General features: G+C 42.3%; 1 protein-coding gene and 1 non-coding gene across 3 annotated transcripts in view; both read right to left on the bottom strand.

The window, feature by feature from the left end:
- Nucleotides 1-6,220: 6,220 nt before the first annotated feature.
- Nucleotides 6,221-14,844, bottom strand: part of TSR1 (TSR1 ribosome maturation factor) — a 32,555-nt gene continuing 23,931 nt past the window's right edge. For both annotated transcript variants that reach the window (XM_068120728.2, XM_068120727.2), the window contains 8 exons: nucleotides 12,788-12,990; nucleotides 12,498-12,654; nucleotides 12,180-12,290; nucleotides 11,826-11,958; nucleotides 10,986-11,102; nucleotides 8,887-9,027; nucleotides 7,193-7,267; nucleotides 6,221-6,896 (listed from right to left, as the gene is read on the bottom strand). In XM_068120728.2, the coding sequence (XP_067976829.2) occupies nucleotides 6,715-6,896; nucleotides 7,193-7,267; nucleotides 8,887-9,027; nucleotides 10,986-11,102; nucleotides 11,826-11,958; nucleotides 12,180-12,290; nucleotides 12,498-12,654; nucleotides 12,788-12,990 (1,119 nt within the window). In that variant the 3' untranslated portion in view covers nucleotides 6,221-6,714. The remainder of the gene's footprint in view (nucleotides 6,897-7,192; nucleotides 7,268-8,886; nucleotides 9,028-10,985; nucleotides 11,103-11,825; nucleotides 11,959-12,179; nucleotides 12,291-12,497; nucleotides 12,655-12,787; nucleotides 12,991-14,844) is intronic.
- LOC137430421 (small nucleolar RNA R38) lies at nucleotides 9,712-9,782 on the bottom strand. Its single transcript, XR_010985063.1, has one exon. It is a non-coding gene; the product is annotated as a small nucleolar RNA R38 (small nucleolar RNA).

Raw genomic sequence — 14,844 nt, 5'->3', positions numbered from 1 at the left:
TCCCATTCATTCTCTGTATTCAACAGCATTTCCATATATCTTTTCCATCTTCCTTTAATTCCATCTGGGTCCACAACGATTTGTCCCACTTCATCCTTCAAGCAACTCACCCCCATCACATCACACCTCTCTTTCGCTATCTGCTTTGCAATCCTGAATACCGCTCTCTGACCTTCCGAATCCAAGCGTTCTAACATTTCCCTTCATGCCTCCTGTGCCTTTGCTACCTCTTTCTTTGCAGCCTTATTACTTTCATGCTCTGCTTTTCTGCTCCCGTACCTTTCACCTTCTGCCACTGCTTGAACTTCTTCCTCTTCTCGTCAAGCCTCTTTCCAACTTAATCATCCCACCACCATGTTTCCGAGTGCCTCAGTGGTCCTTTTGTCCATCCACATACCTCACCAACGGCTCCCAACAGACTATTTTCATTGACATCCAACCACGTTCAAGCTCAACCACATCATCCTCTACCCAACTCAGCCTCTCTTTTAATGCCTCCCTTACTGTCACCTCTTTCAACCTCCACACCTTCATTCTCGGTTGGTACTTCACCCGCCGAGCTCTCCTCGCACCTTTCACCCTTACGTCGCAGACAACCAAGTGGTGCTGTGAAACAGCCTCCTCCCCGGGATCACCTTTGTGTCCCGGAGGTGCCCTCTATCTCGCCTACGCACCATCAGGTAGTCAACGGTTGTCGTCGACCCACCTGACGTGTATGTAACAAGCTTATTATCCTCTTTCTGGAACTGAGTATTACAAATCAACAAATCAGCTCCATCAGCAAACTCCAAAATCCTTTCACCTTCTCCATTTCTCACACCATATCCGTAATCCCCATGAACTCCCTCAAAACCGTCCATACTCCTTCCCACATGTCCATTTAGGTCTCCTCCTACCACAACAACTTCCTCATCTTTCACGTTTTCCATCAGCTTCTCTATCGCACACCAGAACTTGTCCTTCTCTTCATCGCTCCGACCAACCTGCGGAGCATATCCCCGAGATGACGTTCACCAAGAGCTTTCCAATCATCATTAACCTATCACTCACTCTTGTCACACTCACCACATTGTCTACAAACTCAGAAAACAGGGCACCAACACCATGCACCCTTGCCACACAAACTTGTATTTCTGTCCCTGCCTACCCTTCACCATTCTCACACCACTTCCCTTCCATCTCTTCTCTTGCACACAACATGTCCACTCTTCTTCTGACCAATACTTCCACCACTTCTCCTGATCTCCCTGTCATTGTCCCTACATTCCATGTCCCAAACCTCAGAAACCGATCTCCACTTCGGGCTGTACCCTGCCCATATGTAGTTGTAATTGTCATGGTTCTCTTTTTGAGGCAATGTTTTTATGGTCGGATGCCCTTCCTGACGCCAACCCTCTTTGTCGCCTCTGACGACACGCAGGGATATGGTGTACCTATTCTAACCAGGGTACACAACGGGACGGTGGCGTCCACATATATTGACGAATTTTCATCAAACTTGGCATGTGAGACCAGACCTAATTTAAAGTTGTCCAGTCAGTTCAGTTGAGTTCTGCTTCCCTGGAAGCTCTCGTTTATTACGCTGTGCTCACGAAGTGAAAAGCGAGGTGAAGCATTTATGTGCGTACGTGTCTGCATTTTAAAAATTCATTTTCTCGGCCACCGTTGGTCCGATTGACACGAAATTTTACCATGGAAGCGCCTCTGCCTGTAGAATGTTTTTATTCATAATTATGACGGCATGTCACGTGGTACGGACGCCAGCTTGGAAAAAAGTTACACCTCTATATCTCCCAAACCGCTCAATGGAAAAAACTGAAACATGGCTCATTGTCAAGTACTCACCATGGGGTATAAGATATGTTAATGATGTCACCTGTGCCTTCGTTATGTCGTTATAATTCGACAAGTACAACACGTATCTGAACAATGTGATTTTTTTTTTCTCAGCAACTGTTGGTCTGATGGGCACGATATTTTCACCAGAGGAACGCCTCCTCATGCAGAATATTTTAATGATAATCATGACGTCATAGGTCATGTGGTACAGGCGCCATCTTGGAAAAACCGAAAAATGTTGCACCTCTGAACCTCCAAAACCACGGCATGGAAAAAAATTGAAACATGGCTCATTGTAAAGAACTCCACATGGGGAATCGGTGTTAACGATGTCATTGGTGCCATAATTATTACGTCATAATTCGACAGGGACAACGCTGTGTCTGATCAATGCAACAATTATATACACAAAGAATTAAGTTAAGCACCCCCCCCGTTTTTTTACAACCTCGCACATTACAAGTTTGTTGTCGTCAAAACAGTGTAATATACCCATGATATTGCTATATTTTCTGGAGAAGTGATATTATGGTCACATAAAAACATAACAATCATGCCGTTTTCAATATTTTATTCTGAATAATTTAAGGTGAAATTTTTTGGGAATTTTAGGCATATTTTCACCTCAATTTAAGTATGGAGCTATAGGTCCATCACGGACAGTGTGGATGACGTTTATGTTTTCTAACGTACAGTCATTGTTCTGAGAAGACCTCTAGCGATCTTTGCGTCAATAACGTGTGTAGGACCCACGTGATCGGATCACTGACTCAACCCTACGTCTCATAGACCCTGTAAGCCGTCGTATGCGTTGCTGTGGCAGGTTGTTCCATTCCCGATGTAATGCACGTTCCAATTCATCCAGATTGGCTATTGGAGGGACCATCTTCGCAATTTGTCGTCCCAACATGTCCCAAACGTGCTCGAGGGGGTTCAACCTGCCACAGCAACGCATACGACGGCTTACAGGGTCTATGAGACGTAGGGTTGAGTCAGTGATCCGATCACGTGGGTCCTACACACGTTATTGACGCAAAGATCGCTAGAGGTCCTCTCAGAACAATGACTGTACGTTAGAAAACATAAACGTCATCCACACTGTCCGTGATGGACCTATAGCTCCATACTTAAATTGAGGTGAAAATATGCCTAAAATTCCCAAAAAATTTCACCTTAAATTATTCAGAATAAAATATTGAAAACGGCATGATTGTTATGTTTTTATGTGACCATAATATCACTTCTCCAGAAAATATAGCAATATCATGGGTATATTACACTGTTTTGACGACAACAAACTTGTAATGTGCGAGGTTGTAAAAAAACGGGGGGGGTGCTTAACTTAATTCTTTGTGTATATTAGAGAATATAAATTCATGATGTCATCGCTCACGTGGTCTGGCAGCCATCTCTATATATATAAAACAGTTTGTGTGTGTGTGTGTGTAATGTTACCAATAGACTCCTAAACGAAGAGGCTCACGTACTTGATATTTGGCACAGACATGGCCATTGAGCCTGGGAAGGACATGGCCTACCTAAAAAAAATTATTTCATAATATTTTCTTACCATATTTTTACATCAGCGCATTTCAGCGAGGAATATTATACACGGAATCTGACCGGTGGCAGAGCAGCGCACTGATTCGCTCAGGGCGGTCACGTGATGTTCCTTTGCCGCCATAAACTCACAGTTACGCATTCGCACGTAATTCTGAGCAAAAAGCTATTGCGTTTTTTCACATTTCAGCGAGGAACATTGCCATTCACACCACATAGGTTTTTTTCCCTTTCATCTTTAGATCCATATTTTTTTTCAGCGAGGAATATAATACACGGAATCTGAATCGGTGGCAGAGCAGCGCGCTGATTCGCTCAGAGCGATCACGTGATGTTCCTTGCCGCCATAAACTCACAGCAAGTAGCATAGATTTTAGCATGATTAAGCATAGATAGTAGCATGTTTCACTTAGATTTTTTTCAGCAAGGAATATTATCCACAGAATCTGAACCAGTGGCAGAGCAGCGCGCTGATTCGCTCATTGATGACGATCACGATCACGAATGATGTTCGTGACGCGATCACGTGATGTTCCTTGCCGCCATAAACTCACAGCAAGTAGCATAGATTTTAGCATGATTAGCATTTAGCATGATTTAGCATAGATAGTAGCATGTTTCACATAGATTTTTTTTCAGCGAGGAACATTATACACGGATTCTGAGGCGGTGGCAGAGCAGCGCGCTGATTCGCTCAGAGCGATCACGTGATGTTCCATTCCCACCGCCAGACCATTATATATATAAAACACAGTTTGTGTGTGTGTAATGTTACCGATAGACTCCTAAACGGAGAGGCTCACGTACTTGATATTTGGCACAGACATGGCCATTGAGCCTGGGACGAACATGGCCTACCTCAAAATATTTGACGAGATCCATATTTTTTATTCATATTTACCTCAGCGCATTTCAGCGAGGAACATTAGACACGGAATCTCAGCATGTGCCAGAGCAGCTCGCTGATTCGCTCAGAGCGATCACGTGATGTTCCATCCCCGCCGCCAGACCACTGAACTGAAAATATATAGAATGACCATTGCCATTCACACCACATAGGTGGAGATGCAGCTACCGGGCGCCATCTTGGTTGGCACTCGATGCTGGGCGATGGTGATTTCCGTCATGCGTTTGCACGTAATTCAGAGCGAAAAGCGATTGCGTTTTTTCACCTTTTGTGCGATCGTGTTTTGTGTCGATTTTGTGCGATATGAATTAAACATCTTTGAAACAGTTGTGAAACGTCTTTCCACAACCCTTCCGTAACCGATTGGAGCAGTTTATTGCCGCACAAAATGGCATTTTAACAGTTGTCTGGCTTTTAAAATCTGGGACACGTTCAAAACAAACGAGATCCTCGAAGCGAGTTGGTCGAGTTGTGCTAACCAAGATGGCGACACGGCGGCTACACTTTTCACGGAGTATGAACGTTCTATATATTTTCAATTCAGTGCGCCCGACTCGCTCACATACTTGATTTGTGGCATAGACATGGCCATTGGGCCTTCACGGTGTAATTTGTGCGAGGCTTTTGTCCGAGTGAGCTCGAGTCGAGAGGGCGAATGTACGGGTTGGGAATGTACGGGTCTCCCTTCCCCCGCCCGGCAACGCCGGTACTGGAGGGCGTCACAGGATCGGTGAGTCTCCAAAATCCGCTTCGTGCTGTTGTTGCGAAGATGCAGGACGATGTCGCGATTGTTGTGCTGCTCTCCTCCCATGAGAACTGCAACGTCATTGTTGACTGGCCCTCCCCTTCCCTCCTTCCCCTCCCCCACCTTCCCCTTTACCCTCCCCTCCCGCCTCTCTCCCCCTCCCGCCTCTCTCCCCCTCCCGCCTCTCTCCCCCTCCCACCTCTCCCCCCCTCCCTCTTCTCCCCCCCTCCCTCTTCTCCCCTCCCCCCCTCTCCTCCCCTCCCCCGCCCGGCAATGCCGGGTACTTCTGCTAGTATTAGATAAAAGATTTTAAAAAACTGTTCAAAAACACAAGAGCTGGCTCGCACCAAGTTGACTGCGTATTCTATGAATACCATCTAATTAAGTTTTTGGTTCCTGGGCCACAAGATAAATTATAAAAAATTATTCTGCTGCATTGAGATAGGACCAAAAACAATATATAACATGTTTCAAAACGTTGTGGATGGGTGATGACAAAACTTGGTGCATGAGTTGAGTCGATGCCAATAACAAGCCAATGAGATTTTGGTTAAGGTATAGATGTAAATCCGTCCTGTCAGTGGGATACAAAACCTAAAATCAATTCCACTCCTCCCTCCAGGTCTTTTGAAACAGCTGTTCACCACCATCTCTTATTTTCCCCCATCCAAAACCTTCATTGTTTCTATGCCCGCTAATGCACCCCAAATCCACCTTTTTCAAATTCCAACTTATTTCCTCCTGAAAGTCCTAGTAGTGTCCATTTGTTTTATACTGTGTACCCCACCCCGCCCCCCGCTCCCTCCTCCTTTTACAGATCTACCGATGTCCCGGTTCTCTGCTGTTGTTGTGCTTCCCTCTCTCTCCCCCTCCCTTTATTATACGTTTTATGTGTCTGCTATGTTTTTGTGTTTTATGTGTTCGCACTTACACGAGCCTCGACTTTGTAAACAATATAGGCCATCTTCATGGTTGTTTTGTGGTTAAATTGGCCATTCTCAGGCAAATTTAAGGTTGATTATCATGGGTGTTTGAGTTAAAAGTGGCCATTTTGTGGTGGTTTTGGGTTGAATTGGCCATGTGGTGAAAATGTCTTGCAAGCTTATGAATAAGCCTCCGTCATGTTATCTGCCCTGAAGTAGCTTTGCATTGACCAGGTCACTTAAAGCTCCTGAACAAATAATTTTTAATGCGGCATCAAGTTTCAGACATTTCTTTGCCACATTCATAGCTCAAAATAATCTCTGCTCTCTCTCTCAGGGGAGTTGGACCGTTTTTAAGCTTTAACAAGAGGGGATGCTGTGGCAATACGATATAAAATTGTTCTACCTCGTTAAGGTAAGAGGGGGTTTACAAAATGTGCAAAGCAAAGGTACCTTTAAAAAGAAATTTGTCACTACTGTTCAACAGAAGATATACGATTCTTTCAACATATAATACATACATATGTACAAGAACATATAAATAAATAAATATAGTTGCAACTGACTAAATAAAATATTAATCATCATGACATTGGGTGTTAAAAAAAGGCAGCATTGGATTGGCTGCATATTTGGTTGTTTAATGCAATTGTGAAGATAGACTGCACTTAATTTGTCAAGGAAAGCATTCGCTCAAAAAAGTTTTATCTGCTATCGAAAATTCACAAATGAACTGCATTTCACTTCATCCCTTCCACCGCCTCTGGTGCTGCAACTTTTTCACGTGGATACCAGACCGCAGGAGTGGGAACATGAGGGTCATATGTCCATTTTGGAAAGACTCTTTTGTACAAATTCATGAGCACAGTGTCCTGAGACTTCAGAGAACCGCTGAACACACATTTCATATGGCCGTGGGTACCTGAGAAAGACGGCAACAAAGCTCAATGTCAAAGATAATCAGGCTAGCTTCTCAGTTGAACGAGGTCAAAACTGATTAACAAGTGGAAATATAAAACTTTGCAAAACTTGAATGAAAACTTTGCAAAACTTGAATGCAAACTTTAAAGGACAGTCCACATGGAAAATAAATTCCCTGCTCAACCTGAATTAGTCAGCAAGGATAATTTGGCATTCAAAGGATTTTAATTTTTTTTTGGAACAAGGATTTTGAATTCAAAGGAGCAGCAACAATCCAACGGCAAATGCCTTACTTACCAAGAGGCTCCTTGATATGACCCCTGCGGCCCCACTTGGTCCGAAGCTCAATCGGTTTAAACCAAAGGATATCCTCTGCACACATTAACATGTCAGCAGCAAAAATAAAAATTAGTGCTTGCACAAATTAAAATAAAACCTCAGGTTAAAAAAAAAAACAAGACCGAAAGTCTAACAGCGGCATAGCTGAGCTTCTTTGATGCTTCAGTTGAAGAGGATAGTATGACCTGGGTGGGGATAGCATTAGCAAATAATGCAGGGATAAAAATTTTTTAAATTACTGTAAGTCTCGAAGCTGCTGTCACCAAGGAAGTGAAGAGATTGCATTGAGACACTCCTTGGTTTATTCTATACATTTCAAGTCAACAATGAATGAACCATACACCACTTCAATCGAGTAACTTTGCAGTCACGATAAAGGGATTGCAGTGTTACGAGATTTTTACTTATTATTAACAATATTATTATTATTACGAGCAGGAGTACCCGGGGATGCCGGGGGGAGGGGAGGTGTTTGGTTTGGGAGGAAGCAGGAGAGGGAGTGGTGAGGAAGGGAGTGGGGGGAGTGGAGGGAGGGGGGGGGGGGAGGCCCTGGGAAAGATATACGACATATACATCTTTCGGGGAGGTGGGGAAGGGACGGAGGAAAACTTTACCCGTGCAGAGTGCTTTAACATCAGTGTTGCCCAGGCAAAAAAGGAAATTGTAATACCCTCTGCCACCATCACCAGGTGGTGCGACACATTTACATAGAGAATTTACGCCCCTTTCCTGGTTCCCCAAACCCCCGCATAAGGCCGTGGCCACATAGCCTATGTTACCCCCCAGACAAAGTTGTATTTGTATTTGTACTCCGAGTAAAGTATAAAAGCATTCATAGCTGGAGTACCTGGCGTTGCTCAAGTGAAAACAAAAAAGTTTAACATATTTGAAATGTGGGCATATATAATGGAAAAGCAATTAAATCCAAATCAATTACATCCACCACAAATGTCAAATCATCATTTTACCTTTTCGGTGAATATATGCTGGTGAATGTGCCGTTGATCACGTTTCTGAGTCAAGTATGATGATGTTCAAGAAGAAGGAGAAGCCTTAATTTTTATTTATGTGTTCAAATGTCTGGTGTTTTATTATTTATTTAAGCGAATGTGTACTTGTGTATAACTGTCATTAATCAAAAAGGCTTCGGCACTATGGAGCAACTTTTTTTTTAAATCCAAAAAAACCGAACTTTTTTTTTTCCCCAAAAAGATATTTTCTTTTTTTTGGCCGAAAACACTCCCAGGCACTCACAGATGAACCTCTGAAAGTTTGACAGATTCGTTTAACCATCTCTGAGAAAAATGGCGACAGACCAACAGCTCTCTTACATCGTAGATTATTACGCAAACGTTCCAACTGCATTAAGAAACCTGGGCTAATCTGTCCGAAGTGGCCTGAAGGTGAGGCAAGAAGGCATGAAGCCTCAGGCCGATACGTACTGTCGTTGGAAGACCCATAACGCCTATGCTTTTGATATTTGATGGTCATTTTAAAAATCGATTCGTTTGCATTTCACACTGAATGAAAAACATAAAGGTAAAGTATGGCGATTGTGATATACGATATGTTCGTGAGATTCAACGATATGTTCGTGAGAAAACAAAGTAAGCTTCACCAAAAATTATAGCAAACAAACAATGTCAAATCACCTCGATGGAAGAACATGTATCGGATGACAGCTGTCTTCGGGTGGATCTTGTAGGGATGACCACTCAAGACCACACGCTTTGCAACAATGCGGTCCGGATCTGGTCGCAGAATGGAGCCGGTTGCTACCAGCTCTTGCACACCTAGCCAAAGCAAATTAAAAGGAAATTTGCATCAACTCCACATTAGTTATATCTATCATTTCATGACTCAATTACAACACGTGCACGCACGCACACACTATGTATTTAATGATGTGGATTGTTAAATCTTTGTATATTTGAAGTGTATTGTGTTTGCATTCTGCAAGCAGCTATAACTACAGTAATTCAAGAATGTCATTAGAATGAGCACTTCATTTTCTTTACAGCTAAATTACTTTTTAATGTAAATATGGCAAAAGTTATCATACAAGAGGCGGAAAAGGCACGAGTTAGCTCTGCCAAGAAAACAATTCGAGTGCAATCTCCATGGTCTTGGATCCTGTGACCATGAACAGAGCGAATAATGACGGACTGACTTTTATTTTTGGATATTTTCGGGATTTTTTTTCCTGGGATATTGGCTTTGAGTTGCAACATTTTGCAACCGTTCAGCTTTCTACCCCACCAATAAAGTACTATACATTTATTTGAGAGTCAGTGGTTAGAAATATTGAATATAAATATATTCTCCAGCCTTTCAATGGAATGATAAATCTTTAATTTCTGAAGGCTTTTCTTTATAAGGTGTAATGACCCAAATGGCCAGAGCACTGCAGGAAGAGGAACTCAAATTTGTTTTCATTCAACACAATTACAATTAATGATCTATTGTTCATCATATGTGGCAGCCTCAGTCGAAAACCTATCCACAAAGTTGTATTCAGACAGGGATAACATTAACATCACAGGCATCCACAGTGAGTAAACTACACACAAAACCACTGATGTCTCTAAATGAGGGTGAAAGCAAGTGGGATACCATGCTTTGTTGTTTTTTTTGTAATTATAAGGCAACTAGCTGTTTAGTTTTAATTAATTAAATGAAAAATAACAATTTAATTCAAAAGCGTGCGGGCGCGCACACGCACACGCACACACACACACACACACACACACACACAACAATAAATGTTATTAACAATATGCTAATAACAATAAATAAATGTTATTAACATCTATCTATAATTCCAGCAATCTCTGTGTGTCTGTCTGTGTGTCTGTGACCGCTGTTTCTCGACAACCACGGGTCCGATATACTTGAAACTTGCCAGGTATATTGCTGGGGACCCGAGGATGTGCCTTTTCAAGGTTTGTAATTAATCGGACAAGTACCTACCGAGCTATGTCCAAAAAACGCTTCAACCAATCAGAGAGCAGCGAGCTATCACGTGTGCCGAACCGTTAATGCAATGCAAGCGTTAATGCGTTAATGCAAGGCTTTTCTTTTTTTCCCTCTTCTCTTTCTACTTTTCCTTGCGATTAAATTGCAAACAGCCAAAATACGTTGGCGCTAATTGAATAATTGGCCATTAACACTAAAATAATCGTAACTGCGATATGCCAACTTCCGGACAGTGCAGCCTTCCATGTTGTTGTTGTTTGCAGCAGCTGTTTGCAGCAAGGCAAGGCTTTTCTTTTTTTCCCTCTTCTCTTTCTACTTTTCCTTGCGATTAAATTGCAAAAAGCCAAAATACGTTGGCGATAATTGAATAATTGGGCATTAATAGATAGATAGATAGATATGCGATATGCGAACTTCCGGACAGTGTGCGCGTTACGAGCTGACCGCCATTACGGTACGTAATTCGATTTCTTATGCGCATTATTTCTCCCAATTCAGTCAGAGCGAAGGGCGGAAGCGAAGAGCGTTGTTATTTTTTGTTTACGGGCGTACGGGCGGGGTAGAGCGTACGGGTAGCGTTTTTTTTTTTTTTTGGCAAGGAACGGGCACCCACGTACGGGCAATGCCCTAGTAATAATAATTAATGTTATTATGTGATGTTCATGTGTATACACCCTGTATATATACACCATGCCCTCCAACCCCCTAGCCTTATCATGAGGATTAAAATGCCACAACCCAGCAAGGCCCAAAACTGTAGAATAGGAAAACAAACCGTCAGCTTTATTCTGGAACACGAGAACAGAGCCAGGTGGGTACATTATGGGAGCGTATACAGACATGACCATTGGAGCCTCACTGCGGAAGAATCTCTCGTATTTGTACTTATCACCTGCAGTGGAAAGAGGCACAACACACTCATAAAAAAACAACCTCAATGCACCACACACAATGACTGCACAACAAGGAAAGATTCTCACCGCCTCACCACCCCAACAAAATAAAACACCGTCCATGACAACAAAACCATTTCTTGACACAAAAATGAACTTTCCCTAAAAAAATCAGTGCTGTTACCCATTATGCGAAATCCAGAAATCACCAAAACTCAAAATATCCATGACCCTATACTACGTATACTGCTGAAAGACTTTTTTTTAAAATCACGTAATCCCCTCCCAAAGATTTAATGTTGATTGTGGAAATCTTTAGAATCTTCAATTTTTTTTGTTTTCTGAATATCAACTCCAGGCATCAAGATATCAGCTAATTAGTAATGAATGTGTAAATGACATGATAATCTTACAGGGAGTGATGACTCGATGAGCACAGTTTTTTTTTTTTTTTAACTGTGTTTCTTCTAAAGTTTTAACTTCTAGAGACTTCCACAATCAACATTAAATCTTTGGGAGGGGGTTATGATGGAAGAATGATGAATGATGAAGAATGATGATGGAAGAATGATGATTGATTATGAGGATTATGATGGAAGAAGATTATGATGGAAGATATGTGCAAGTGATGAGCAGTATACTACAACCAATTTTCCCTCGTCGTACTGCAGTAGCTTAGCAATCATTTTATTCAGCAGAGAGAATCCCATGTCACAAGATACCTGGTGTATGCTGGGATAGGATGGGACACGCTCGGAAGCGCCTCCAGGCAACATGGAAGATGAGTTCTTCTTTCGACCTCAAAGGCTCCGTAAATTCAGGATGTTTCCGAACAGCAACATGCATCACAGACATCTGGCAGGCAGAACAGAGGCGGAAGTGCTGATTAATTCACAAGTTTTAAATAATTTCGCAGTTAAAAGCTCATGTCACCAACACATTCTGTTGCAAGTGGAATCTATCATTAAGGAGGATGTTTTAGCAGCAAAGCAAGGCACGAAAAGTTGCATTAATATCCCACAAGATGTCTTAACTATTCCGCCCAAACTATTTAAGTGTAACAACAGAGCATTTACCTTCTGCTCGTGCGGCAGCAACCCAAAGATGACGAGTGGGCTCTTTGCTGAATGGTCCTCCAAAAGGTCAGAGGGCACATTTGGGATGTGAATGGTAACATACCAACCAGGCTGCAAGTTGCAATAAACTAGTTTTAGGGAGAAAGCTATGAATGTACGATTTTCATTTTAATTCAATCACACTTGGTTGCGATAACACAACATCAAAACTCTTCGAGCCCGTTTAAATATTACATATGATGAAATAATTTTCAAAGTTTAATATTACCTCATCAGCAATGCATTGAGATTCAACTAAATCAGTGACACACAACTAACCAGAGCACCCTCAGCTTCTGCCTGTGACCTGAGCACACGTTTGCGTGAAGCGAAGAAGTCACGGAACTGGAATATACGGGCATACTCCATTGGGAGGTTTTCCTTTGGATCCCAAGGAGAGGTGCGGAAGCTCTGCAGGCCACGGTACTTTTGGAAGCTGAAGGTGAAACAAGGTCCAAAGAAATTGGATGCAATACTGTTGATGAAGCAGAATTCATCATGGACATTTATCCAGATTCTTGAAGTACATTGACTACGTATGGCTGAAGACCCAACAAGTCACAACTAACCGGACACGTGCTGACAAGTCCATTGGAGTGTCCATCTCATCTGGGAACATCTCTTCGAGCCGCTCAGCTCGGTAAGCCTCAAGTGCGCAGCGTTCGGCCTCCATGTCCAAATCTTCATCGTAATTATCATCCCGAGCGCTCTCGCCCACAGACATCATGATGTCATCTGTTGCCTCGGAAATCCCATCATCACTTTCTTCACCCTGATAAACACATTCCGGTTCATTATCGATAAGATAAAATAAGAAGAAAAAAACCTCAAAAAAAAAAAAACTATTCCCTCTGACCAGATGCTTGAGACAAGAGACCTCACCGCCACCTCAGCGGGCATTCAAAATTAATAAGAAATTACATTCAGTAAGTGTTAGTACAAGTGTTCTTAAGTACTTTATATAATAATGCATTAAGACCTTCAAAATACAGTCACGTGAAAAAGTAAGTACACCCCATGTAAAGTTTTGACTTTTTCAACATATTTCAACATACAGCTATTTGATCTTCATATCAACAATATTGATAGATAAAGGCGATATAATATAACAAATATCATGCAACATTTACATTTTGTAGTCCATTTACATTTACAACATTACATCCAACATTACATTTACATTTGTCTTAAAGAGAGAATTTTTTTATTTTTTTTATTTTTTACATTTTGTAGTCCATTGTATAATTTAAATAATTTGTTTTAATACTGCATTTAATAATAACTGCATTTAATAATATTATTAAATAATAATAATAAGTCCTGGTATTGGCTTATCGGTTAGGGTGCCGGCTTGGGATCCTAGGATCCTGAGTTAGAATCCCGGTCGATCGCTGAATTAACACCAGGGGGGTTGACTCAGCCTGTCATCCTTCCGAGGTCGGCAAATTGAGTACCAGCTTGCTGGGATGAATGATCCCGGTGTGTACCCCGGTTTAGAATAGGTACACCGTATTCATCGGCTCATCATAAGAGGTGACTAAGGGTTGGCGTCAGGAAGGGCATCCGGCCATAATACTGCCTCAAAAAGGGAACCATGAGGTCATGGGGCCCGCAAGGCTAACCCCCGCTTTAGCGGGGGAAAATGGCCTCAAGACGATCATTCATTCATTGTATAATTTAAATAAACATAAATGCAAATTTCGCATGTGGAAAAAGTACGCACGCCCCTACATTTATCACTACTTCCAATACCTAAAATTAGAATCAGGTGCACCAGCTCAGGTGCAAATGCTTGGAACATCATTAGAGAGGATCTTGGAGGAACCTGTCTTATTTAAACCTCAGACATTTAGTTTGGTTTGCTCTTTGTTGTTGAAGTGTGTGGCATCACTATGCCTAGATCGAAAGAGCTCTCCGAGCCCTTCAGAAAGAAGGTTATAGATGCCTACGAGTCTGGGAAGGGATTTAAAAAGATCTCCAAACAATTTGAAATCAATCATTCGACTGTCCGGAAGATCATCGACAAGTGGAGAAGATTCCAAACAACTGCCAACTTGTTCAGGCCAGGCCACCCCAGCAAGTTCAGCCCGAGAGCAGACCGCAAGATGCTGAAAGAAGTCTCGAAGGACCCCAGAATGTCATCACGTGACCTACAGGTAGCTCTTGCCACTGTTGATGTCAAAGTGCACCAGTCTACCATTAGAAAGAGGCTGCACAAATTTGATCTACACGGGAGGTGTGCCAGTAGGAAACCTTTGCTGTCCAGAAAGAACATCAGGGCAAGACTAAAGTTTGCCAATGAACACCAAGGCAAAGACCAGCACTTCTGGAACAATGTGCTCTGGACAGATGAGTCAAAGGTAGAGCTATTTGGCCACAGTGCCAGAAGACATGTTTGGCGAAAACCAAAGACAGCATTTGACCACAAGAACCGGATACCAACTGTAAAGCATGGTGGTGGAAATATTATGGTTTGGGCAGCTCTGCTGCATCAGGGCCTGGGCAGCTCACCATCATAGAATCCAATATGAATTCTTCATTGTACCAGAGAGTGCTTGAGGATAATCTGAGGCCATCTGTCAGAACGTTGAAGCTCAACCGAAGGTGGACCTTGCAACATGACAAT

This window comes from Myxine glutinosa, chromosome 6, assembly GCF_964187855.1.
Source record: "Myxine glutinosa chromosome 6, kmMyxGlut1.1, whole genome shotgun sequence".
NCBI lineage: Eukaryota > Metazoa > Chordata > Myxini > Myxiniformes > Myxinidae > Myxine > Myxine glutinosa.
Note: the sequence above shows the minus strand (reverse complement) of the source record. Positions and strands in the feature narration are given on the sequence as shown.